Here is a 27,135-nt window from a genome sequence, read left to right as displayed (position 1 = left end):
TTGCGTGTGCTTCCTGTGTGCTTGGCCAACTGCTGGCAGAGTCTTGTCGCCTAAACCGCGGCGGCTCTCCGGAGTCTGTCTTTACTCGGGGGAGGGCATGGCCTTCCTGACCCGGGTCGTCACAGAATGACTGGCCCGGGCCCTGGCAGGGCTCTCAGGCCCCCGGGCCTGGACAGAGAGCAAAGTGCATGAAGGGAACACCTTCCCAGCTCTGTGTGGCCAGAGGCCCTTCTCCCCGGAGACACCCCCCCCCCCCAAAACCCAGCTGCCGGGAGGTATCTCATCAGCCTGTCTCCCCCCTCAGCTACCGGATCCTCAACGCCAACGCCATCCCCGAAGGCCAGTTTATTGACAGCAAAAACGCTTCTGAGAAGCTGCTGAGCTCCATCGACGTGGACCGTGAGCAATATAGGTTTGGCCACACCAAGGTGAGAGCATGTGAAGCGCGAACACTCCCAACCCGTGTAACCCACAGCCCCAGGCTGCTCGTCGGCCGGTCGGGGGAAAGGGCTCTGACCCGTCCGGTCAGCCTGGAAACCCCTTTGCACAGGAGGCCAAGCAGAGGCAGCCTGGGTCTAGGTGTCGAGAGTTCTGTCTCTGTGTTTGTTTCTAAGTGGCTAGTGGCTTAATTTGGAAGCCAGGGCCTCCTCAGCAATGGAGGAAAGCAATAGAAAGTTCTAGTGTCCTGAGAGAGCAGAGAAAAGCACTTTTTTTTTTTAATGTTTATTTATTTTTGAGACACAGGGAGAGAGACTGAGTGCGAGCAGGGGAGGGGCAGAGAGAGAGAGAGAGAGGGAGACACGGAATCCGAAGCAGGCTCCAGGCTCCGAGCTGTCAGCACAGAGCCCGACACGGGACTCGAACATATGAACCGTGAGATCAGGACCTAAGCCAAGGTCGGACACTTAACCACCTGAGCCACCCAGGTGTCCCAAGAAAAGGCACTCTTAAATGGGACAAAAGAGTCAAGGAGAGAGGAAAACAGCAAGGATTCCAGGAACAGTGACAGTTTGGAGGGAATGATTACAACAGATAAAAATGGCTGCCATCTAGTGATCACATGTGGAGCCAGCCCTGTGACCCCGCCTCTGTGCACCTTGCACTGGGTCCTCCCAGTATCCTGAAGGTGATAAGGATGGTTCTGACCTCGTGGGGTTACAGGTCGGGCCAGGGGGCAAAACATTTGCTCGAGGTCCCAGGGACACTGAGGCACCAAGGCCAGCTTCAAATACTGGCCTGACTCCAGAACTCTCCCTCCTGGAAAGGGCCAAGCCGGGCCTGCTGGCCTCCAAGGGTTCCCTGCTTCCTTGGAACATTGGTGTGGGCCGTGGGTGCATGGGCTCAGGGTGGGACTAGTCTCAGATGGGCAGACAGACAGGAGAATGGGGAGGCAGAACTATCTGTGGATTTCTCCTAATCGGGGCACAGTTGAGTTCTGAGGTTACTTCTGGACTCATCCTCACCCAGTCGGTCCTTGTGCGTTGGTGGGGCCTGGAATGTACTTTGGAACAGGGCACGGGAGGGTCCACTGTGGAGCCCAGATGGCTGCCAGTCCCAAGCCAGGGTGCTGAAGGCCGGGGGCTGGTTTGGACACAAACAGGCTCCTGGGAGGGCCCAGGTTCCACACCTGCTGAGAACAAAGCCAGGCTCATGTCTCCCCTGGTTCAGGTGTTTTTCAAAGCCGGACTTCTTGGACTCCTGGAGGAGATGAGGGACGAGAAGCTGGTGACCCTAATGACACATACGCAGGCCATCTGCCGGGGGTACCTGATGCGGGTGGAGTTCAAGAAGATGATGGAGAGGAGGTGATGTGGACCCTTGTCCCAGCTCACACCGCCCTCCCTACCTAGCAGCTGACTGCTGCTTCCTGGTTTTAGTCTTGGGGCACTAACGTCCTCATTCATTCATTTAACCGACACCTGCTGAGCGGCCATTCTGTGCTGGGGACCCCGTGTGGTGCTGGGGATGCAGAAAGGAGTCCTTCCCTCCAGGAGCTCAGAGACGGGCCGGAAGCAGACACTTGCATGTTTGACTGTAACGCCCGTGACAAGTGCAATGTCAGAGTCACGTTCAGGGCAATGGGGGGGTGGTGAGGAAAGCCCTCCACATGGCTGGGAGTTGGGGCTGGCTGAAGGGGTCAGCAAGAAGAAAGAACTTTCCGAAGCAAGCTTTGCATGGCCTGAGAAAAGAGGGCTTGGAGGCCACCATGGTGGGAGCGAGGAGGGAGGGGCGCTCAACGCGGGCTCCCCTGCACCGAGTTAATGAGGCAAGGCTGGGTCATCGGGCTGGGGAGCCATGGAAGGCACAGATGGCCCGTGTCCTCCCTCAGCTCCCAACCTCAACGAGTGCTGTTTCCTCTGAACCCTCAGAGAGCACTGCAGGGTTCACAGGAGCTGCACGGCTCAGCCGTCCCTGCTTCCCACGTAGCGGGGAAGGGTGAAGGGTCTGGGCCCACGGGGCAGGTGGGGGTGGACACAAGTCCTTGCTGTGGTTCAGTAACCCCAGTCCTACTGGGCGAACAGGGAGTCCATCTTCTGCATCCAGTACAACATCCGCGCCTTCATGAACGTCAAGCACTGGCCCTGGATGAACCTGTTCTTCAAGATCAAGCCCCTCCTCAAGAGCGCGGAGGCCGAGAAGGAGATGGCCACCATGAAGGAGGACTTCGAGAGGGCCAAGGAAGAGCTGGCCAGATCCGAGGCTCGCCGGAAGGAGCTGGAGGAGAAGATGGTGACCCTGCTGCAGGAAAAAAATGACCTCCAGCTACAGGTCCAGTCTGTAAGTACCTTCCTGAGGAGGCTAGAAAAAGAGGAACAAAAGGGAGGCCCCAGCAGGTGCATCGATTCAAGGGGCAGTGGTGCCACCTAGTGGCACTACAGAGTATTGCAGCCAGTTGGAGGCAGGGATGAGGGGCTTGGTTTAGCCCAAGCACAGGTGCTTGCTGGGGGCAAGTCTACAAAGTGAATTTCTGCTCGCCCTCATTTGTCTCTGTCTTCCAGAAGGGAATGTGTCTGTCATCATAATTAAAAACTGTCCGGAATGCACCGGAAACTCATGTAACTAAAATAAAACACTAAAATAATTCAAAGGAGAAAGAGTAATTATATATATATGGTTTTGATAATAGGATTCTACTAAAAAAAAAGCTTTGAAGGTATGCATTTTTTAAGTTTATTTATTTTGAGAGAGAGAGAGAGAGTGTGTGTGTGTGTGTGTGCGCACGCAAGCGGGAGAAGGGCAGAGAGAAAGGGAGAGAGAATCCCAAGCAGGCTCCGCACTGTCAGCACAGAGCCCAACGTGGGGTTAAATCCCACGAACGGTGAGATCATGACCTGAGCCGAAGTTGGACGCTCAACTGACTGAACCACCCAGCCGCCCTGATAAGCATTTTTATTATTTAAAAAATTTTTTTTCTAATGTTTATTTTTGAGAAAGAGAGAGGCAGAGCCTGAGCGGGGGAGGGGCAGAGGGAGAGAAGGAGACACAGAATCCGAAGCGGGCTCCAGGCTCCAAGCTGTAGGCACAGAGCAGGACGCAGGGCTCAAACTCACGAACAGTGAGATCATGACCTGAATCGAAGTCAACGCTTAATGGACTGAGCCACCCAGGTACCTCGAAGCATTTTTAAAATCAAGGAAATTGGGAAACGAAACCATACCTAGTATGTGACATCCTGGTACAATAATTGTATCAATACACAAGTTAAGATGCTTATCATTTGCCCTTTTGAATGAACTCCTAAATGCCTGGCACTTGCAAAGCATTTTCTCCTCCGTTGTTCACTTTCCAGTCAGTACAGGTGGTTATTAAGAGCACTTTCCCAAGCCGAGTGGGCAAGAGGACTAGTTTTGGAACCAGAGAGCTAGATTTATATCCACTTGATGGCTGTGTTGCCTCGGGCAAGTTTCTTAGCCTCTTTGTACCTCGGTTTCCTCATCTGTAAAATGGGCACAGTAATAGCACCCATGTCCTAGGGTTATGGGGAGGATCAGATGAGTCCCTGCATGCAAAATGCCTAGCACGTAGTACATGTTCAGTTAACACACACACTTATTCTTATCCATAACCTTGGGATGTGTGTCCAGTTTTTACAACTCTTATATAAAAAGAAGTAGCCCAATTAAGTTTAAGAATATAATTAGCTAATCTTGGTCTGTCCAAGAGACTCATTACAGAGCCTTCTGGGATACATTTGTATGTTATCACTTCATTCCTGTCTGTTTTGAATTTTCTGCCCTGTGGCTCCAGGAGGCAGGGCTAACTAGGCATCGACAGGACTTTTCCATTGAAAGTGAAAAGGTAGTAATGTTTCAAAAATGCCACTTAGCTGGTGGTAACATCGAGTAGATGAGTCGTTTTTCACCCCCTAGCAGATGGAAGCATGAAATGGCCAGTGCCCAAATCTGACAAATTTGCAGAAGCTTTATGAACTTCATGCACTCCTTTGTTTGCAATTATTTTAGGTGTTTTCTAGTAAGTGGATGTCCCTGGTGGTTTTTTTAAAAAGGTGTATACAAGGGCGCCTGAGTGGCTCAGTTGGTTTAAGCATCTGACTTCGGCTCAGGTCATGATCTCACGGCCCGTGAGTTTGAGCCCCACGTCGGGCTCTGTGCCGACAGCTCAGAGCCTGGAGCCTGCTTTACATTCTGTGTCTCCCTCTCTCTCTGCCCCTCCCCTGCTCACACTCTGTCTCTCTCTCTCAAAGATAAATAAAGATTTTTAAAAAGGTGTATACAAATGGTATATAAGTGGTGTGTGTGCATCTGTGCCAATGAGTGTGTGTGCACGTGTGCGTGTGTGCACATGAATGTGTGCATGTGTGTTTGCATTTAGACATGTGAGTGTGTGTGTGTGTGTGTGTGTGTGTGCACGCGAGTGTGTGTGCAGGTGCATGTTTTTGTGTGTGACCTATTCCTTGGCTTAGGTCTAGATAGTGGGCTTTTGGAGGGCAGAGCCCTTCCCTTGTAAGGTTTGCCGAGAGTCTGACCAAAACACAATGATCTGGCTCTTTCAGGAAACAGAAAATCTGATGGACGCAGAGGAGCGGTGTGAGGGACTCATCAAAAGCAAGATTCAACTGGAAGCCAAAGTCAAGGAGCTGAGCGAGAGGCTGGAAGAGGAAGAAGAGATAAATTCGGAGCTGGTGGCCAAGAAGAGAAACCTGGAAGATAAATGCTCATCCCTCAAGAGAGACATCGACGATCTGGAGCTGACCCTGACAAAAGTGGAAAAGGAGAAACATGCCACTGAGAACAAGGTGGGCAACCCCAGGGGTCCCCAGAGTGTCTGGAGCTCCCTCTCTGTGAGGAGGAGACATTGCCTGAGGTCAGGGGTAGGAACGGACGGACAGTTAGTGAGGTCCCACCCAGTCCTCTCCTCTGCCTCATTCTGGAGCCTGGAGACTCTGCTCAACCCTCCTCCTGCCTGGCTGGCTGCACCCCAAACTTCCAGCCCCAACCCATCCTGCACAAAGGAAGTGATCCTGGAGAAGAAGGATGGCGTCTTATTCATCATCACTTACATTTGTCCCAGGAAGAGCAAACCCAAGTGCCTCCAGGGGCCAGGCAGACGATGAGGCAGGCAGGTGGGGACAGGGGCAGAAAGCTGGATCACACCAAGCGCTCGCAGGGACGTGGGGGCACAGGGACTCTTGTGTGTTACTGGCAGAGTATAGACTGATACAGCTTTCAGGAAAGCATCTGGAAATACTTGGTCACATTAAGAATCCACATATCCTTTGACCCAATGATTCTGCTCTTGAGTGTCTAGACCAGGGAATTCTCCCACCAGCCCAAAAGGGGACACATTCAGTAGCATCGCTTGTGGTGGGGGAGAGCCAGAGGCAGTATCAGGGTCCACACTGGGGAGCGGACATTTGAGGAGTAGAAGATGCCCATCAGGGAGTTCTACAAAGCCAGCAGGAACACCAGGCTTGTACACACAGGGCACCAAGATGGATACGAAAGACCTAACGCTGAAAATAGGGAAATGAAAGGTACAATACCATACCATTCACGTGAACTAAAAATCACATGTACGCACAAGAATACACATTTTACAGAAACAAGTGAAAAATGCAACACCTGATTCACATCGTAATGGTTGCCAATGAGATAGAGCAAGGGATAGGGTTGACCTGGTGTGAGACGACCCAGAGTCAGTGTTGGTTAGACAACCAGGAGTAGGGGAAAGGGACAATCGGGAGGGGTGGAGATTGTGGCAAACAGAAGGGCATTTGCCCTGTCCAAGATGGCAGCCATGACTTGGCTCTAGCCAACTGCCTCCCGGTGGGAATGGGAATCCATTGTCGCCAAAGCCTCTGATTTTCCATGAGAAGCCAGGAGTCCAGATCTCATGTGAAACTGTTTTTCCTTTTTCCACCCTGGTAACTTAACTCAAAAGTTGTAAACTGTTACATGGACTGAAGAAAACGTGTCTTCGGCCAGATTCAGCCCACAAGTCAGGTGCTTAACAACCTCTGATCTGGAAGGGTGTCGTATGTGGAACAAAGTTTAATTTAAATGCCTTGCAACTTCAGGGACGCCTGGGTGGCTCAGTCGGGTTAAGCATCTGGCATCGGCTCAGGTCATGATCTCACGGTTCGTGGGTTCGAGCCCTGCATCGGGCTCTGTGCTGATGTCTCAGAGCCCGGAGCCCGCTTCGGATTCTGTGTCTCCCTCTCTCTCTGCCCCTCCCCCGTTCATGCTCTGTCTCTGTCTCAAAAATAAATAAACATTAAAAAATAAATAAATAAATAAATAAATAAATAAATAAACAAACAAACAAACAAATGCCTTGCAACTTCACATTTGGTTCCCCGCCTTCTGCTTCTTGACAGCACAAGACTCCCATTCTGGATGCTCTTGCATAGCACTGCATCTCTTTCCTTATGCTTCCTACCTTATTCTAACCCCCAAATTCTCATTGATATATTATGATAAATACAGATTGATCGGTTATCCTTCAGAGGCACCCTATCTGCATCTATCAATATGCTGCCCTGTGAGATCCCTAACCCTCTCTGAAGGAATGTTCCTAACGGGAGGATTTGAGGCTCTCTGTGCAGGCCAGTCAGGAAGATTAAGAATTCATAGACTGCCAGTTTCAGGATGATACACCCAACGACACACTAAGCACCTGCCAGGGAGGTAAAGAGGCAGTGGCAAAAAAAAAAAAAAAAGAATGAAAAAGAGAAAGTAAAGAAAATGAACAATGTAGGTTCTGCTGGAAGCCCCTGACTTCATTGTTTGCACGATTCGATTGTGTTGATACTCTTCCAGGTAAAGAATCTTTCTGAGGAAATGACAGCACTAGAGGAAAACATTTCCAAATTGACCAAAGAGAAGAAGTCTCTGCAGGAGGCCCATCAGCAAACATTGGATGATCTCCAGGTTGAGGAGGATAAAGTCAACGGTCTAATCAAAATAAATGTCAAGCTGGAACAGCAAACGGATGATGTAAGGAGATTTTACCACTGCGTTCTAAGAGCTATTGCTTGCAGAAGCACGGGCAAGGGGGTGGGGTGGGGTGGGGGTGGGGGTGGGGGTCCAGCTTCTGACTCTGAATCAGAATCCCTGAGTCTGGACCTCAGCCCCCTCCACAGGAGCCTGGAGTGTTGAGTGAGACCCTTAAACTCTTCAGCCTCGGTTTCCACCTCTTGAAATGGGGATACACCCAGATCCACCTCGGAGGGTTTCCGTGGAAAAATCTCAGGAGGTGGAGAGTGTTCAGTAACCATGACAATGACCATTGTTCCCCATCGTGTTAACATTTTTTGTTCTCGGTGCAAGAACCGCGTCTGAGGTTTTTCAGGTTTCACTCACGGTTGTGGCTTGAACTTGTCTGGATGGCATCAGTTTTTCTGTTCCTCACACGCCCTCGTGCACCCACACACGGGCACACTCACTGATTTGCACTCATCACCCCCCCCCCCCCCCACCACCATGCATGTGAGCGAGGGAGGAGTGACGGTGTTCAATCTAGGTCCTCAGAAGCCGTGGGCGGCCACACTGGCTCAAGGGACGAGCTCACGTTCTCCCCGGGGTCTCAACCTTTGCACCCACGTCTCCCCAGCTTGAGGGCTCCTTGGAGCAGGAGAAGAAGCTCCGGGCGGACCTGGAGAGAATGAAGAGGAAGCTGGAAGGAGACCTGAAAATGTCCCAGGAATCCATCATGGATCTAGAAAATGATAAGCAACAACTAGAGGAGAAATTGAAAAAGTAGGTATTTCATGTTTGACCTCTGTGTTTGAGCCTGAAAGCCAGTCGACGCCCTTTAAAAGGCTTGTATTTCGTGTTATATTTGCAGGAAGGAGTTTGACATCAGTCAGTTACAAACCAAAATTGAGGAGGAACAAGCACACGGTTTGCAATTACAAAAGAAGATCAAAGAACTACAGGTGGAAACATCAAAACCCTCCCCACCCTGAAAACCCTTTGCAAGGGTCCCTCCTGCCCTTCTCCCTTTGTTTCTTTGTTTCTTTGTTTCTTTAGCTGCTGGTTTTCCTCCTGTCCTCAGAGCCAGAATGTCCTGTCCTTCCCTTTATGTCTCTGAAATTAACACCTTAATTTTCTCAGTAGCACACAGGCAATCTCCTTGAGAATATTACAGTGTTGCCTAAATGGGATTGGTAAGGGTGCTTTGATCACCACCAGTGAGCTGGGTGCTCTCCACATCTTCTCAAAAGTCACTCCTGGGGCACCTGGGTGGCTCAGGCAGTTGAGCGTCTGACTCTCCATTTCAGCTCAGGTCATGATGTCACAGCTTGGTGAGTTTGAGCCCCGCATTGGGCTCTGCACTGACAACATGGAGTCTGTTTGGGATTCTCTCTTTCCCCCTCTCCCTGTCCCTCCCCCACATGTTGTCTCTGCCTCTCCCAAAATAAATAAATGAGCTTAAAAAAAAAGTCACTCCCACTCTCAGTGGGATGTGTATCCTCCGGGGTCTTTTGCTGTGGATTTATGTACATTGATCTAGGCGTTGTGAGTTCAAACCCCACGTTGGGCATAGAGATTACATAAAAATAAAATCTTTTTTTACGAAAAGACCCAAAGAAACTAATAGGATATATTAATGCATACATATGTATGTGCACATATACATTAAACTATAAAGGAACAAGAACATTAAACTATATATTTACATATATATTTATGCGTGTAAATATATTCATTAAGTATATGGATATTTTATATCTCTTAGTTTAAATATGATACCACAGAGGCTTTGGTTCTGCAACTTGCTCCTTTCTTTCTTTTTTTTTTTTTAATTTTTTAAATCTTTATTTATTTTTGAGAAAGAGAGAAAGAGAGAGTGAGAGCAGGGAAGGGACAGAGAGAGGCACACACACACAGAATCCGAAGCAGGCTCCAGGCTCTGAGCCATCAGCACAGAACCCTATGCGGGTCTTAAACCCACGAACCATGAGATCATGACCTGAGCTGAAGTCGGATGCTTAACCAACTGAGCCACTCAAGGGCCCCACAACTTACCCCTGCAGACCTGTCTGTGATAGACATGGGTCCAGTCTAACCCTTCACAAACTCCTGGAACACGGCCCCATCATGGTGGATTTGACAAGTCCCATATTTTTTTTTTATTTCTTTTAATGTTTTATTTATTTTTGAGACAGAGAGAGAGCATGAGCAGGGGAGGGACAGAGAGAGAGGGAGACACAGAATCCGAAGCGGGCTCCAGGCTCTGAGCTGGCAGCACAGAGCCCGACAAGTCCCATATTGATGGACATTTAGACTGTTTCCAAGTTTGTTCCTCACTAATTTAATGTTCTAGCATATCCTTTTTTTTATTTATTTATTTTTTTTATTTTAAATTTTTTTTTTCAACGTTTATTTATTTTTTGGGGGACAGAGAGAGACAGAGCATGAACGGGGGAGGGGCAAAGAGAGAGGGAGACACAGAATCGGAAACAGGCTCCAGACTCTGAGCCATCAGCCCAGAGCCTGACGCGGGGCTCGAACTCCCGGACCGCGAGATCGTGACCTGGCTGAAGTCGGACGCTTAACCGACTGCGCCACCCAGGTGCCCCTAGCATATCCTTTTCTTTGTGATGCCTACCCTCAGTCCCTCACCACCCTGCCCCTTCCAAAGAGGGCTACTCCCCCCTCCCCAATATGCCTGATGCAGTGACTCTCTCAGGCCCGCACAGAAGAGCTGGAGGAGGAAATCGAGGCAGAGCGGGCCTCCCGGGCCAAAGCAGAGAAGCAGCGCTCCGACCTCTCCCGCGAACTGGAGGAGATCAGCGAGCGGCTGGAAGAAGCCGGCGGGGCCACTTCCGCCCAGATCGAGATGAACAAGAAGCGGGAGGCCGAGTTCCAGAAGATGCGCAGGGACCTGGAGGAGGCCACCCTGCAGCACGAAGCCACGGCGGCCACCCTGAGGAAGAAGCACGCGGACAGCGTGGCCGAGCTGGGGGAGCAGATAGACAACCTACAGAGGGTCAAGCAGAAGTTGGAGAAGGAGAAGAGCGAGTTGAAGATGGAGATCGACGACCTGGCCAGTAACATGGAGACCGTCTCCAAGGCCAAGGTACCTGACTCCCTGCTCGTAGCAAGTGTGAGGCAGTCACATCCACCTGCCCAGGGGGCAGATGTAATTTGATGCCCGTGAATTCACTTCCCCTTCTAAACCGATTCTCCCCCAATTCTTCCTGCTCCCAACACCCGAAATCCATTCCGGGCATTCAAGCTTGACCCAATGATCTCCTTGCGATGCAAGGTCTCATCATCCTTCCCAGAGTCTCAGAAAGCTTTCAGAACCTTCCAACCCATCTGGCATTTTCTACAGCTAAATCGATTGATGGGTTGTACCAAAGGGGCTTGCTGGGCATGGTTTTCTACATGCCACTTCCTCCCTAGCCACCGTGTTAGTCCCAGGTGGCATTACCAATGTGAAGTTATGCGTGAGAACAGGGGCGGATCCGAGTTTTGTGCCGCTCGAAGTAAAACTCAGGAGGGGAGGGGCTCTTTAAGAAAATGTACTCAAAATTAGGGGCACCCGGGCGGCTCAGTCACTTGAGCGTCCGACTTCAGCTCAAGTCATGATCTCGCAGTTTGTGAGTTCGAGCCCCGCGTCGGGCTCTGTGCTGACAGCTCAGAGCCTGGAGCCGGCTTCTGATTCTGTGTCTCCCTCTCTCGCTGCCCCTCCCCCTCTCACACTCTGTCTCTTGCTCAAAAATAAATTAAAAAAAAATTAAAAATGAAAAATAAAATGTACCCAACATTATAAATACAAAGTTAAGCACAAAAGTAAATACTCATTTAGAGTGAGAAAAACAAATCAGGTCCCCGTCTTCTGACACCTCTTCGGGCCATTTGCCAGAAATGCCTCCCTAGAAATATATTCTTCTGCTTGCATACAGCTTCCTTCCCCACCTGGAACCTTTTATAGCCACCTGCATGCTCTAGGGCCCCTGGAAGTGAGGGTTGTGAAGCTCAAACCTCACCAGATTCATGGTAAAGCCGCTCCTGCGTGACTTCAAGGCAAACCTTCCTCACGGAGTGACTATGCGCTTCTAGATTCGTGGTGCCTCTTGCTGTCCTTGTTTAGGATCTGGATTCACAGCCGGGGCTTCGTCTTGATTGCTTCCTCACTGCCTGACTGCCACTCCTTTTTCTCTCTTGCTTGCCTCCCCGGTTTTCTGCCCTTCTTGGCTTTGTCCTCCCTCTCAGGAGTTATGTATTCTCTGTCTCCATCTCTGTCCCTCTCCCCCGTAACACACAGGCCAGGTCTCAGGGTTGCCTGGGTTAGGAGTGAGGATGGCAGCACCCACATGCAGCACCGCCTTGTCACCTCCCTTTCTCTGTCATGCTTCCCGCTCTCGGTTCTCAATTTTAAAATCCAGTGGAGGGGCGCCTGGGTGGCTCAGTCGGTTAAGCGTCCGACTTCAGCTCAGGTCATGATCTCACGGTCCGTGAGTTCGAGCCCCGCGTCAGGCTCTGGGCTGATGGCTCGGAGCCTGGAGCCTGCTTCCGATTCTGTGTCTCCCTCTCTCTCTGACCCTCCCCCGTTCATGCTCTCTCTCTGTCTCAAAAATAAATAAACGTTAAAAAAAAAATTTTAAATCCAGTGGAGGAAGTCTTTTATATTGCTTTATTTTTTTTAAGTTGTTGTATCCTTTGATTTTGTTTCTCCTTGTGAGTCTGCTGTCTCTTTTTCAACTACCCCAGATAAAATTATTTTATGTTCATATGTCATTTTCTTAAAGATATCCTAAGCACTTTGAGAACTTCCTTAGAATCTAATATCTCTGCCTCTTCTTTTTTTTTAAAATGTTTGTTTTTGAGAGAGAAAGAGAGAGCACAAGCAGGGGAGGAGCACAGAGACAGAGGGAGACACAGAATCCAAAGCAGGCTCCTGGCTCTGAGCTATCAGCACAGAGCCAGAATCAGGGCTTGAACTCATGAACCGTGAGATCATGACCTGAGTGGAAGCTGGACACTCAAGTGACTAAGCCACCCAGGTGCCCCTACCCCTGACTCTTCTGCTGCCATCTTATACTTCACAGTCTAAGGAAAAATATGCACTCAATACATTTATCTTGTGTTACATGAGGCGGGAGGAAGAAGTCGATAATATATGCAAGGTTTTGAAACAAATTTCACAAAAATACAGGCCAACTAGAGGCTACAGGAGTGACTCCCTTCCTGCTATCTCTACCATACAGAACCTTTTGTATAATTGAGTGAAATGTTCGACACTGTCACCTGAATATACTGCTTGCAAACAAATCAGAAGGTAGTATTATTCCAATGGCAATCAAATTACTTACATTGCAAGAAGATTCTGGGGTTCCTTTGAATAGCATCTCCTCAAAGGTGTCTTTTACAAACCAATCAATACTTAGCTACCAAAACCCTGTTGCTCCAACTTATTGGGGCGAAGCAGTATTCACAGACAGAAAAAAATAAAGCAAATCTGAAGGGATTGTAATTTTTTAAACTGACGTTCAGGGCACCTCGGTAGCTCAGTCGGTTAGGCATCTGTTGATTTCGGCTCAGGTCATGATCTCGGGGTTCATGAGTTCGAGCCCCATGTCGGGCTCTGCGCTGACAGCCCAGAGCCTGGAACCCGCTTCGGATTCTGTGTCTCCCTCTCTCTCTGCCCCTCCCCTGCTCACGCTCTGTCTCACTTTCTCTCCCAAAAATAAACATGAGCAAATTTGTTTTATTTTACCTGACAAGAAGCCTAAGCCACCATACTTCCCAGTTCAGTCCTGGACACCGGAAACCCATTTTTCCCATTCGTGTTGACTTCTTTCTTAAAAGAGTAACATGGAGAGAATGTGCCGGACCGTGGAAGACCAGTTTAATGAGATCAAGGCCAAGGATGACCAACAGACACAGCTGATCCATGATCTGAACATGCAGAAGGCAAGACTGCAGACCCAAAATGGTAAGGATGGGCAGGGCCCTGGGGTGCAGCCAGGCCACGGGAGAGGACGGTGTGCAACACTCATGCCTCTGTTCGGTAGGGGAGCTGAGCCATCAAGTGGAAGAGAAGGAGTCTCTGATTTCACAGCTAACCAAAGGCAAGCAGGCCCTCACCCAGCAGCTGGAGGAGCTTAAGAGGCAACTGGAAGAAGAAACCAAGGTAAGAATGCCTCTTTCTGGCACAGTCACAACCTGAGAAGCCACAAAAAATGGTTGGAGGCAGTGTGACCGCAGGAGGTAGAAAGCTTCTCCTCTGCTGCATAGGAACCTACAGGAACCTGTTCTCTGAGATTACGGGACTTTGACCTTGGATCTCCTTCCTCAGAGCCAGGGTGCCCCATCCTCTGGGTTCCTCTGCTCCCCACGAGGTGGTCTGATAAACATGCCTCTCCAGCCAGGGCATCCCCGGCCCCATTCACTGCACCAGCTTGACTTCCTCTGCCTCTCTCTGTGTATCCTTTCCCCCTGCTCAGCCATTTATCCTGACCACCCGAAACGCCCTCCTCTTTCTTCCACATCACTCATGTATCACCTGCTACAACACCCGCTCTTAAGCTCTCCTCCTCCAAAAACACCGCATGGCTTTAGGGACACATTTGGGACACGTACATAAATATGCACATCATCATCGTGTTCTTGACTTCGATATCGAGATATTTATGTCCATCGTGCCCATTCCCTCCCCCGCACTGATCTATAAATGCCTAGGCAAGAATAATTTTTCCCTCGTGGTAAACGGTAGGTACAGTGCGTAGAACAGCGCACACAGCAGGTGCCTCATAAATGCTGCCGATGTGTGTTCAGGCGTTAGAATGGGAGTCCAGGAGTCCACAAAGCTGCATTCGGTGATTTTCGAGGTTGCCATGCACCGGCCAAGATTCACAAGGCAACCTTTCAGAGTTCTCCCGAGCTCCGCATACCCTTAAAAAAAAAGAACGAGCGCTTTTTGTCTGCCATCTTCCTATCATATGCTAAGGGCCTTCAGTGGGCTGGGGTGGGGGTTGTGGCAAGAAGCAGAGTACGAACAAGCAGCGAGAAGATCCACTCTAGGCACGAGGCTGTCCTCAGGCCGGGATACAGTAGCAGCCAAGCTCAGGGAGAGCTTTCCCTAACGTTGCCTCAAACAAGGAGAACGTTACTCCTTTCTCGTTCTGCTTCAATTCTTCTGATCGCATAAGGAAAAGACCCCAAGTTGGACACCATCTCTCTAGCAGGTGCTTATTTTCGTTATACAGAGAGGAGGCCTCAGCCACAGAGCCACGGCCGAAAGTACCTAGCTAGAAGGTGACGGATAACTCGGCTTTCTCTCCGTGGCGTTTATTCTAACGGTTCCCTCCCGTTTACGGCAAATGCTCACGCCTTGCGATTTAATGCAGTGTAAAGGTTTACTTTTGAAATGCACGTATTTAAATATAATAAGGGGGTCAGCTTTAAAAAAAATTTTAAATGAGACGGGATGTATGGAGGTGTGGCAAAGCTTTGTGAAGGCAGCTTGGGAATGGTTCACGTTGGGAAATGCTGGTTTAAAGTGGAAATACCTTAGCTTGGAAGATGGCCAGATAGACGTCTTTGCAGCCTCACCATCATACTGTCGCAGGCCAAGAACGCGCTGGCCCACGCCCTGCAGTCCTCCCGCCACGACTGTGACCTGCTGCGGGAACAGTACGAGGAGGAGCAGGAGGGCAAGGCCGAGCTGCAGAGGGCGCTGTCCAAGGCCAACAGCGAGGTGGCCCAGTGGAGGACCAAATACGAGACGGACGCCATCCAGCGCACAGAGGAGCTGGAGGAGGCCAAGTACGGGGTCCCGGGCTACGGCGGGAGAGGTGACCCCAAGACACAAGTGAAGAGACAGAGAATTCTTCCTACTTTGAGAGATTCTCTCTTCCTTCCTCTCCAGGCCCTTGAGTTTTCTTAAGCTTTCAGACGGGGCATCCCTGTCCCTCCCCTGGGACTGTCCACTCCACCTTGTTGCTTTGGTGGCTTCTCGCTGGCCTGCTTTGCCACCCAGCACTTAGCAATTCTTCAGGTGATACCTAGACCCTGTCCACTCATGACCTTCCAGGTCTTGGTCTTACCAAGTTCCAGTCCTGAACAGACTGTTCCTCCTCATCCAGTCTAACAGGTAGTTCTGAAATAGTCCACCTTTGCCAAGTGGGGGGGGAAACTCTGGTTCTTTTAGGAAAAAGCTGGCTCAGAGGCTCCAGGAAGCAGAGGAAAACACAGAGGCAGTGAGTGCCAAGTGCGCCTCCCTGGAGAAAACCAAGCAGAGGCTTCAGGGGGAAGTGGATGATTTGATGCTGGACTTGGAACGCACCAACACAGCCCGTGCCATCCTGGACAGGAAGCAGAGAGACCTGGATAAGGTCTGCCCCCCGAGAGCCCCGGCTTCTCACGCTGGGATGTGTGAGATGCCCACACATCAGGGAGACCCTCTGAGCAGCAAATCACGGCGTGGGCGGTTGGGATTTGCAACGCCTCTCTGCTTTTGTGACTGTCTCTCCAAAGTGAATTTTTAGAGCAAGCTGATTCAGGTTCCCTTGGAGAACCCAAACACCTATGGGAACCCAGCAGACGGCCTGTGGGAATAGCAGAGTCTGGGGCCCGTGATCTAGACCTGTTTCTTGGGGCCCCAGGACGGGAGGGTGAAACCCTGGCATTGCTGACACAGTTTCCTTGTTTTCATGGGCTCTCCCGGGTCCCCTGGCCCTTTCTGCTGCTCACGTGTCCCTTGGTCATCTCCCAGGTCCTTGCAGAGTGGAAGCAAAAGCTGGACGAGAGTCAGGCTGAGTTGGAAGCCGCTCAGAAAGGATCCAGGTCACTTAGTACTGAAATCTTCAAGATGCAGAATGCCTACGAGGAGGTGGTGGACCAGCTGGAGACACTGAGGCGGGAGAATAAAAATCTGCAAGGTGATGGGGCGCTTGGGAGGCTCAGTCCGTTAAGTGTCCGACTCTTGGTTTCGGCTGAGGTCGTGATCTCACAGTTCGTGGGTTCGAGCCCCGTGTCGGGCTCTGTGCTGATAGTGTGGAGCCTGCTTGGGATTTTCTCTCTCTCTCTCTCTCTCTCTCTCTCTCTCTCTCTCTGTCCCTACCCATCTCATGCTGTCTCTGTCTCTCTCCAAATAAATAATAAATAAGCTTTAAAAAAATCTGCAAGGTGAGCTCTCTCCGCACCCCAGGTTTGCACCCGTACCCCTTCTTGCCTCCTCCCTCTTTCTTCTTCCTGCTGTCCCTCAAAACCCTCCCATCTGTTCAGCTGACCCTGGAGCTCAGCCCTGCTCATGTACAGCCATCACACCAAGGTCTCATTCTGCAGCACAAAGGGCAAAATGAATTGCTAAGCTCACCTCTTCTTGGAGAACAAGTTCCCCCATGGATTCCGTCTCTACGTGGCATTGTGTCCTCCAGCATATCACTAAATCCCTTAGGACCTCGGACCCCTGATCTGCAAAATCAGACCAGATCCTACACCCCCTAAAACTCCTTCTGGCTCCGAAAGACGATGATCCTATATTCTATGCATCGTATCCACAAATTTCCTTTTCTGGCCCTCACCATGACCCTGTTATATACTTTGTGAAGTGTTAAGGGCCACAGGGTGTTGTTCTTACCACTCCTCTCTGCAGAGTTCAGGTGAGGCAACAAACCTGTGTCCTGCTGACCCCTCACCTGAAGGGTCCCACTGTATCCTATCCTATATAAACGTGAATGCATCACCCATCCCCAAAATCCCTGGCAAAATGCCTCGGCTGTCAACTGGAACCAGATGAAACGATCTAAATCGAGCCCGTCCTTTGCAGAAGAGATTTCCGACTTAACCGAGCAGATCGCAGAGACTGGCAAGAATCTGCAGGAAGTGGAAAAGACCAAGAAGCAGGTAGAGCAAGAAAAGTCAGACCTCCAGGTGGCCCTGGAGGAGGTGGAGGTAAGTGTCTGGGGCAAGACACAAGGAAGCTCAGGAGGGCGGGACCCTGAAGGAGGGGGGACTGACTAGACCATGACTTTGGGGCTGTCTCCTGCCAGGAGATGCCAAGGCTTCATGGGAATTAACATCCAGCCATCCCCGGGGAAACAGCTGTGCTGTGTTTCTCCTCCCGGGGCCCCTCCAGCTCAGCTCATCACATCTCCCCTTTTGAAAATAAATAAATGTGTTCATTATGCCCTCAGTGTCTTCCTCTCAGGAAGCAAGAAACCATCATCAAACATCCTGAGAGCTGTCTCAGAATTGCTCGGTTTTGACAGTCACACACAACCATCTTTGGCCACTGGGACTTCTGTAAAGGCAACATATAGGCTCAGCGTCCCGATGCCCTGATCGGTGTGGCCAGCGCAGGGCGGGTGGACAGTCGAGCTGTGTCTAGGGAAATTTGCATAACGCAGGACGACCGGAAAGCAATTACCCTGTCATTTTGGAGAATAAGTGGCCCCTGACTTACGGTCACTTAGAATAGACACACCCAGTAAAGGTTTTACTCACTCAAAAAGATGCTCCCTCCTCCCCAAGACATAAAATTGTTAATAACAGATCCAAAGTTTTAGTTCCAGTTTCATTACTGGGAGGGTCATTTGGGGGCAAATTGCTTGACCTCTGGCTCTCTGTAAAACGGGTAGAATAACACCCGTTTTCTCGTAACGGGGAGGAAAACAGCCGTTTGAGAGGACAGCTGCCCACCCAGTCACCCGTCTGCTTTCATCAGGGTTCCCTGGAACACGAAGAGAGCAAGATCTTGCGCATCCAACTGGAGTTGAGCCAGGTGAAATCCGAGCTTGACCGCAGGGTCACTGAGAAGGACGAAGAAATCGAGCAGCTGAAAAGAAACAGCCAGCGGGCCGCAGAGGCCATGCAAAGCGTGCTGGATGCCGAAATCCGGAGCCGGAACGATGCCCTGAGGCTGAAAAAGAAGATGGAGGGAGACCTCAACGAGATGGAGATCCAGCTGGGCCATTCCAGCCGCCAGGTGGCAGAGACCCAGAAGCACCTGCACGCCGTGCAGGGCCAGCTCAAGGTCAGCGCGCAGGCCGTGGCGGACCCGGCGGGCTCTCGGCCTGGGCTCCGGCCTCACGCCCGGTTTTCCCTGAAGGCTTCCCAGCTGCACCTGGATGACGCCCTGAGGAGCAACGAGGACCTCAAGGAGCAGCTGGCCATTGTGGAGCGCAGGAATGGCCTCTTGCTGGAGGAGCTGGAGGAGCTGAAGGCGGCCCTGGAGCAGACCGAGCGGACCCGCAGGCTGTCGGAGCAGGAGCTTCTGGACGCCAGCGATCGCGTGCAGCTCCTGAACTCGCAGGTGCGTCCGTCCGGAGGGGCACGGGGGGCAGGCAGGCCACCCATACAGTGGAAGGCAGCACCCTCCCTTCCTCCCCGACCAGCGGTCAAGAGCAAGTCGCCTTAAGCTTTCGTTCTTGGAGTAAGTACGCTCCAGATGCCAGATTTCTGAGCTGTCTTTAAGCTGAAGATACAAGGTGATGCACGCTGTGGGGAAATCAGAGAAGGCAAGGATGAATTATTACATGACGAGACCGGAGGAGGAGACATCCAAGCCACAACCTTGGAAAATGAGAATTGTCTTTCAAAATCATTATGTTGTTACATTTGTAAAAGTTTCTTTAATTTCTTTGAGTTTACTTATTTATTTTTGAAAGACCGAGAGAGAGAGAGAGAGAGAGAGAGAATCCCAAGCAGGATCTACACTGTCAGCACAGAGCCCGATGCAGGGCTCAAACACGCAAACTGTGAGATCATGACCTGAGCCAAAATCACCAATCAGACGCTTACCCGACGGAGCCACCCAGGCACTCCAGGCACCCCTACCTTTATGAAAGTTTTTTTTTTTTAATTATTTGTTGCAAAATATAGACAATACAAGCACACGAATAGAAGAAAAATACCAGGGTGTCTGGGTGGCTCAGCCAGTTAAGCGCCTGACTTTGGCTCAGGTCATGATCTCATGGTCATGAGTTCAAGCCCCACATTTGGCTCTGTGCTGACAGCTCAGATCCTGGAGCCTGCTTCCGATTCTGTGTCTCCTTCTCTCTCTGCCCCTCACCCACTCTTCATTCTCTCTCTCTCTCTCTCTCAAAAATAAAACATTAAAAAAATTTTTTTAAAGAATTGTTTCACATTTTAGGGACACCTGGATGGCTTAGTTGGTTAAGCATCCAACTCTTGATCTTGGCTCAGGTCATGATCTCACGGTTCATGAGTTTGAGCCCTGCATCAGGATTCTCTCTCTCTCTCTCTCTCTCTCTGTGCCCCTCCACCCCCCTCAAAAAAAAAAACAAACAAATTTCACATTTTATATACTTATGTCTACCCATCCTTTCTTTGCTCCAACAACTCTTACTGAATAATCTATTCTTCCTCATTTATGGGAAAATCTACTTGTATCATTTAACCAATTATTTTATGTGCAGTTCTTGCGTCTGTTTCAGGACCTTGTGTTCGGTCAAGAATAATAGAGCATCCAGCAAATCCCCGTGTGGGAAATAAGAAACACGATCGTGATGTGTTTCCTTCCCCACCCAACTTTCTCCCTCTCGGTTGTTTCGAGCGTCCAAATACAGCCTATACCTCTGGCATCTGATTCTTTTTATAGAACACGAGCCTGATAAATACCAAGAAAAAACTGGAAGCCGACATAGCTCAGTGCCAGGCGGAGGTGGAGAACTCGATGCAGGAGTCCAGAAACGCGGAGGAGAAGGCCAAGAAGGCCATCACGGATGTGAGCTCCGTTCCTTTTTTTCAGAGCAAGTGCTTGGCTTGGTGGGGAAGGGGCTTCTAAGCCGAGACCAGGCAAGTGGGTTTCGTCTCCAGCTGACCTGCCGTCAGCAGAGGGAATGAGATGAAGCCTGCGCAGAGACAACGTGGGGAGGAGGTGCCTCGTGGTGCAGACTGAATGAGGGAGGCAGGACCAACACGCTCAGTATTGACCTTGACGGCATCCTCCCCGTGCGCCGGGTAGGGATGCCAGGTGGCCCACTGATACTTTCCATGCGCTTAATCAGGCGGCCATGATGGCCGAGGAGCTGAAGAAGGAGCAGGACACCAGCGCCCACCTGGAGCGGATGAAGAAGAACCTGGAACAGACGGTGAAGGACCTTCAGCACCGTCTGGACGAGGCCGAGCAGCTGGCCCTGAAGGGCGGGAAGAAGCAGATCCAGAAACTGGAGAACCGGGTAGGGAGGCGGCTGGAGAGGACTCTGGCTCTCCAAGTGATACCGGATTTCGCCACCTGGGGCACAGCCGCGGTCCAGACATTCGCTGCTTCCCACAGCCCAACACACAGCCCCACCCACTTTACAAGGCTTATGCCTCGGTAGCTTCGGGGTAATGACACTTGCAAATGTTCACGTCCTGTTTTCATGGGAACCGGGACCCACGGAAATAAGGGGGAATATACTGCACATTCTTAAAATCACTTATTTGGTGGGAGCCCCATTTGGGGCCAGCCTCCACTTTGGTGAGCAGTGGCCCGACCTACCTAAAGTCTATAGTGTCTCTTTACCTCTGGCTCCTGTTCCTTTCCAGCTCTCCCAGTCCCAACACAGTCCACAACACTGTGCTCCTTCCTAGACTGGCGCTCCCCCCACTCCCCTCCTCCCCCTCCCCCCCCCAACCAATGCCCGCAGGAAAATTCACCACCTTGCCCAAGGGATTCCTGCTCTTTCATTATCTGGGAGCTTCTTTGTGTTTGTTTTCCTTTCTTTGCTAATTTCTCCTTTGGTTTCCTGTACCCATTGCTTCTCCCTTTAGACTTGTGATGGTTCTTGTTTCTTTTGTTTTGAAAATGGGCTCCACTACCAGTCGAAGTGCTGGAAAAGGGCTGGGGTTTGGGGGGAGTTTGTAGAAAGTCCCCGTTGTCCCAGAGGGAGGAAATGGAAACGCAGGTGGGGAAGGGCGGGAGGGGCTGGCAAAGGGAAGGAGATGACCTCTCCCAGCAGGGAAGGGCCTCAAATGCGGTCAGTCTTCATGCCAGCCTCCCAAGGATGTGGTCACCAGCACATACACGCTGTAAAAAGGATCTTTTGGCTAAAAACGAGGCAGCTGTGGACATGTGAGTAACAAAAGTCAACACCAGGGGGCGCCTAGGTGGCTCAGTCAATTGAGCATTGGACTCTTGATTTCTGCTCAGGTTATGACCTCATGGTTTGTGAGTTCAAGCCCCGCATCAGGCTCTGCGCTAAGCACTGTCCTCCAAAATTCTTTAAATGCTTCTTTTTAATTATTCTCAGTCATACAGTGTTAAGTGAATTTAGGTCTGTCCTTCTCACGGATCCCTCCACTGAGGGAGGGATTAGATCCCATGCCATCCTCCATGATTCTTTGATTCCTGGGTTGGCGGGGAGCCCTCCTCGGCCAGCCTCCCCTCGCACACGAGGCATCTCGACTGGCCTCCAAAATCAGCCACCCAGTTATCTTTAGTTCTGTAAACCTCACAGAGGCCACAAGAGCACTGCCAGGAGCACTCGCGTTTTGTAGAACCTAATGGAAAGCAGCTTCCCAGAGCTTGCGGGGTGGCCAGGAGTCCCAGGGATCTGTTTTGGGACAGTGCCCAGAGTTACCCCGTTCCACTGGTGGATTTCAAGGTTGACGTGGTGAGTCCACAAGGCCTGAGCTGCGCCCGTCTGTGGCCGCTGGGATTCCCGGGGGCTGGCCGCCACGGTCCCTGGACTGTGGAGTCGGGGCTAGTTAGTGACCTGTGTTCTCAGTGGCTGACTTATCCTCTCACGACTTCAGGAAAGGCAGAGGCAGCTATGAAATGAACAACACCTATGTAGCGCTTTGTCAAACATACTTGCACATACTTTGATATTTTTTTAAGTTTAATTGAGAGAGAGAGAGACTCAGAGAGCACAGTGGGGGAGGGGCAGAGAGAGACGAGAAAGCCAGAATCCCAAGTAGGCTCCACACTGTTAGAACAGAGCCCGATGCGGGACTCGGTAAGATCATGACCCGAGCGGAAACCAAGAGTCGGACGCTTAACCAGCTGAGCCACCCAGGCGCCCCTCGTTTGTCTAATTGATCCCCACATTTGAGGTAAGTGGGGAAGGAATTATAATGTCCATCCTAGACACGTAAGAACTCATTCTCAGGAGCAGCCCCTGACCTGCTCAGCATCAATCAGCTGGACCAGGCCCTTCAACACACCCAGACCGTTCCTGGCCCAGGCTCTCACCATGACCCGCACATTCTCATTAACCAGGAATCAGGGCCACCCCAGATGGTCGTTGCCGGCTTCGCCCGCGGGGACAAGTCGGGGCCAGAGCACAGGCCTCACCGGGCTGCTGGCCCCACAGAAAGAGGCATCTTATGCAGAGCCCGGCTTGATAGCCCAGCCGTGTGCCCCTAAGAGCTGTCACTGCCCAAGGAGGGCATCTTGCTATCGTTTGCACAAAGCCACTGCACAGACCGTGGTGGCCTTGTGACCAAAGTGTGGTTCCTGAGTGGGGTGCCTGGGTGCCTCAGTCAGCTGATCCTCTGACTTCGGCTCAGGTCGTGACCTCACAGATTGTGGGTTCGAGCCCCACTCGGGCTCTGTGCTGACAGCTCAGAGCCTGGAGCCTGTTTCAGATTCTGTGTCTCCCTCTCTCTTCTGCTCCTCCCCCGCTCATGCTCTGTTTCTCTCTCTCTCTCAAAAATAAACATTTTAAAAAAATAACTAAAAATAAATTAAAAATGTGGTTCCCGAGCACGAGGAGGAGACATTTTTACAAACTATCATCAGAGGATCCGAGTTTTCCCGAAAATGCCCCCCACTCACGCATGTCTGGGAGAAGCACAGAGGCTCCGACCCGGATGCTGTGCTCTCTCCCCCCCAAACCCAGGTGCGGGAGCTGGAAAGTGAGCTGGACGCCGAGCAGAAGAGGGGGGCCGAAGCTCTGAAGGGGGCTCACAAATATGAGCGCAAAGTCAAGGAAATGACGTACCAGGTAAGGGGCTCCAAAGCCTCCGCGAGCGCCGGCCCCCTCGGGAGCAGAGGAGGGTCTGGGGGACCCTGGCACGGCGCTGTGTTCGCAGGCTGAGGAGGACCGCAAGAACATCCTTAGGCTCCAGGACCTGGTGGACAAGCTTCAGGCCAAAGTGAAGGCGTACAAGAGGCAGGCCGAGGAGGCTGTGAGTAGGGGGGCCCCAGCACCCCCAGCCCTGGGCCACGCCCATGGAGCCAGAGGCCTGGGGTTTTATTTGTAGGTTGCCGACTCAGGGACACCTGCCCTTCCTCCCTCCCCTGGTTTGTGTCAAACAAGCCTGTCCCCCAAACCCCAGCTGCACCTCCTGGGTGCCTCCCGCCTCAGTCTCGAGGCCAGCCCCCTCGTTTTATCCCCTATCCCCACCCTGCCGGCCTCACTTTGCCCTGACACCCCAGCCAGCTCAGCGTACCCCACAGCCTCACCTTAAACCCCCCTACCCCGGTTCACAGCATCCCCCCTTGCCCCCATCCCTGGTCCCCAGGGCCTTATCCTTCCTGCCCTCTCTAATTGCCACCCACCACCCTGATCAGATAGACCTAAGGGAAGTTACTAACAGGAACCTTCGGTGGGGGGCAGGGGGAGGGCAAAGGGGGGTACTTTTTATTTTATAGAAATAGTTTTGGAAACTCTAGGTTAAACAGAGTTGAACTGGTTGCTTTCAAGTATTTCTCAGATTTTTTAGGTGACGTGAAATGCACCCTTCAAAGTGGACAGAATATTCTAGAACGTAGTGTGGCTCACCCTTAGTGGAACTCGGAACCTTTTTTTTTTTAATGTTTATTTATTCTTGAGAGAAAGAGAGACAGAGCATGAGCTGGGGAGGCACAGAGGTGGGGTGGGGGGGGGCACACAATCTGAAGCAGGCTCCAGGCTCTGAGCTGTCAGCACAGAGCCCGACATGGGGCTTGAACCCACGAACTGCAAGATCCTGACCTGACCCACCCAGTACCCCAGAACCTTTTATTATATGTAGAGCAGCCCACCAGACTGGTGTCCTGAGGAACAAAATTGGGGAGACCCTGCTGTCGACAAATGACTGAGCATATATGGTTTCTCTCCTTGTCCTGTCTTCCTCCGTGCCCAAGGGGCTGGCGGTTCCATCCTGACGGCAAGGAAGCAGATCTGAACTGATTAAATGGGGGAGGGATTTGTACCCATTGGATTAGCACGGTCGCAGCAGGACTTCCCAGGAGGCCCTCAGATCGCCCTTGACAGACGTGCACGGTGGCCAGGCCACAGGCAGACAAGGGCTGGAGGAGGCCAGGGCAGGGGTGGGGGTGGGGTTGGGCTACTGGCCTCTGACCTTCCAGGTGCCTCGGGAGGACTCGGGACTGGGTCCCCGCCAAAGAGCTCCAGTGGGGGTGTTAGCACAGAGTAGGGACATGAGGGGACAGGCGGGGGTCCTAGGACAGCATCACCCTCGAGGTGATCAGACAGCATCGGCCATCAGGGGCTGGGAGTGTCCCCCAAGGCCCCGCAGGGACTGGGAGCCTCAGAGCCAGAGTGAAGGGCTTCCTCAGCCTCTAGCCCCTCTCTCTTCCACAGGAGGAGCAGGCCAACACACAGATGTCCAAGTGCCGGAGGGTCCAGCACGAGCTGGAGGAGGCGGAGGAGAGGGCCGACATTGCAGAGTCCCAGGTCAACAAGCTCCGGGCCAAGAGCCGAGATGTGGGGAGCCAGGTGAGAGCAGACGTCCCGAGACCAGGACCAGGGGAGCACCCCAGGGAGAGTGTGGAGGACGTAGGCTGCAGCCTCTTCCCCGCTGCTGGCCCTGAACTCACAGATGCCACACCTTGGCCAGGCCCCCGGTGGCTCCAGGCTCATGGGGCAGAGGGGGACAAGGGGGCCAGACACGTAATCATCCCCGTCCCTCTTTGTGGTAAGAAGCACTGCCCAGGAAGCCTCTACTTTCTCGGGGGGGCTCGCCCATCTTCAGGGGCTCCCGGCTTTGTTTTTATGACGTGCAAGGGGGAAACCATGCCACTCCATAATCTTTTTCGTGCCTTTCCGGCTGTTCCACATGAAGGCAACAGTCCACCTTGCCTTTGGTTTGACTCGTTCCCTAATTGTTTTTTTCGCACAGAAGATGGAAGAATGAGGCCTTCCGGACGCCCATTGCCATGGGACGCCTCAGGAGATGGGCGGTGGCGGGAGGCACAATGTTGTGAGGAATAAAATCTCCTGACTCCTCGTCTCTCCGGCTCTGTGTGTTCATCCATTCTGCTTGCTCGGGGTGGTTTAAGAGCCTGCTGTGCATATAAAGAAGTAAGGGCCCAACCTCCTCAATTCTGCAGACAAGGAAACTGAGGTCATTCTCAAGGCCCCCAGAAAGCAGCCCCAGTCCAGCCCTCCCAATAAGAGTAATGATAGCAATGCAAACACACAGAACGAGTTTGTTCGTCTCCAGCATTTACATGTGCATGTTTGTTTTCCTTTCCATTCAAGCCACGAAACAAGCCAGCCAGATCAGGCCAATATTGATGCCCTCGTATCTAGAAGTGTTGCAGACAGGCTACGGCTTGTCCAGTGTTGAGAAGATGAGATCACAGTTCTTCAGACTCACCGCACAGCACATAGTCTCACACGGTGGGTTTTGCCTCCACGTAGGCACGTGATGTGGTGGTAAGAGCCACCCCAGGGTGCCCACCTGCCCCGTCACTAACTAGCTTGGTGATTTGGGGCAAGTCACTTCATGACTTTAAGCCTCAGCTACCTGGCGTATAAAATGGGGGTGTAACAATGTACTTTATAGGGTTATTTTGAGAAGTAAATAAGATAATGAAGAAGCACCCTTGATCTAGATCCTGGCACACAGTTAGCATTCCAGGGACCCGTCATCACAGTGGGGAGGGGTAAGCCTCAAGACATGGGTGGAGTGTAAGACTTGGGACCAGACGGACAACAGTCTGGGGTTGGGCTGTGTCTCTAAGGGGCTTCCGCTGGTTTGAGGACTTAATTACACCGTGCAGGCGTTGGGGAGGAGGGTCATCAAAAAAATTCCTTTAGAATTCCATTCCCTTCTGACATCCCAATAGGGGCCCCTGGGTAGCTCAGTCGGTTGAGTGTCCAACTTCTGCTCAGGTCATGATCTCGCGCTCTGTGAGTTCGAGCCCCGCGTCGGGCTCTGTGCTGACAGCTCAGAGCCTGGAGCCTGCTTCAGATTCTGTGTCTTCCTCTCTCTCTGCCCATCCCCTGCTTATGCTCTGTCTGTCTCTCTCTCTCTGTCAAAAATAAATAAACATTAAAAAATTAAAAAAAAAACCAACAGAATCCCCATGGGCTCCAACATTCCCCAGTTTACTCGAGGCTCCCCCCAACGATGAGCCACCCCCACACGTCTGCACTTACTCAGGTCCCCACATCCAAGCTCTGGGCCCCAAGATTTCCGAGTTAAAAAGAAAGAACGTTCCTATACCCTTCCCAGTGCATTCCAATGTCTTACACTACATCAGAATCCTGGTCCTTGAATGAAGGGATGCATGAATGAATGAGAATCTTCCATACCTAGACACCAAGTATGTCCTGATGAGAATAAAAAAAAAAAATTTTAAGAAAGTTCTTTTCTAAGGACTGGAATAAGAAAAAAGAGGCTCCTGTGTTGAGTTTTATTTCCCGGCATCTCCTTACCAAATTCCAGGGAGAGCCTCACTCAGACTCTTTGGTTCAGCCCCTCTGACCCCTCTAACTCTCTGGAAAAACCAAGAGGGTGGCACAAAGTTCCT

The 27,135-nt window shown here is 51.4% G+C and overlaps 1 protein-coding gene across 4 annotated transcripts in view; it reads left to right on the top strand.

Moving 5' to 3' along the window:
• The window catches only part of LOC101083886 (myosin-13), a 70,856-nt gene extending 45,249 nt beyond the window's left edge, over positions 1-25,607 (top strand). For 2 of the 4 annotated variants that reach the window (XM_045045308.1, XM_045045309.1), the window contains 22 exons: positions 305-428; positions 1,669-1,805; positions 2,523-2,778; positions 5,015-5,257; positions 7,281-7,457; positions 8,074-8,219; positions 8,308-8,398; positions 10,156-10,545; positions 13,284-13,410; positions 13,490-13,608; positions 15,046-15,242; positions 15,628-15,811; positions 16,192-16,357; positions 17,248-17,372; positions 18,145-18,453; positions 18,529-18,732; positions 20,041-20,166; positions 20,450-20,620; positions 23,270-23,374; positions 23,463-23,558; positions 24,959-25,093; positions 25,497-25,607. In XM_045045308.1, the coding sequence (XP_044901243.1) occupies positions 305-428; positions 1,669-1,805; positions 2,523-2,778; positions 5,015-5,257; positions 7,281-7,457; positions 8,074-8,219; positions 8,308-8,398; positions 10,156-10,545; positions 13,284-13,410; positions 13,490-13,608; positions 15,046-15,242; positions 15,628-15,811; positions 16,192-16,357; positions 17,248-17,372; positions 18,145-18,453; positions 18,529-18,732; positions 20,041-20,166; positions 20,450-20,620; positions 23,270-23,374; positions 23,463-23,558; positions 24,959-25,093; positions 25,497-25,511 (3,643 nt within the window). In that variant the 3' untranslated portion in view covers positions 25,512-25,607. The remainder of the gene's footprint in view (positions 1-304; positions 429-1,668; positions 1,806-2,522; positions 2,779-5,014; positions 5,258-7,280; positions 7,458-8,073; positions 8,220-8,307; positions 8,399-10,155; positions 10,546-13,283; positions 13,411-13,489; positions 13,609-15,045; positions 15,243-15,627; positions 15,812-16,191; positions 16,358-17,247; positions 17,373-18,144; positions 18,454-18,528; positions 18,733-20,040; positions 20,167-20,449; positions 20,621-23,269; positions 23,375-23,462; positions 23,559-24,958; positions 25,094-25,496) is intronic. The other 2 variants (XM_045045311.1, XM_045045310.1) reach the window with 2 other exon arrangements.
• The last annotated feature ends 1,528 nt before the right edge of the window (positions 25,608-27,135 follow it).

This window comes from Felis catus, chromosome E1 (assembly GCF_018350175.1).
Source record: "Felis catus isolate Fca126 chromosome E1, F.catus_Fca126_mat1.0, whole genome shotgun sequence".
Taxonomy (NCBI): domain Eukaryota; kingdom Metazoa; phylum Chordata; class Mammalia; order Carnivora; family Felidae; genus Felis; species Felis catus.
Note: the sequence above shows the minus strand (reverse complement) of the source record. Positions and strands in the feature narration are given on the sequence as shown.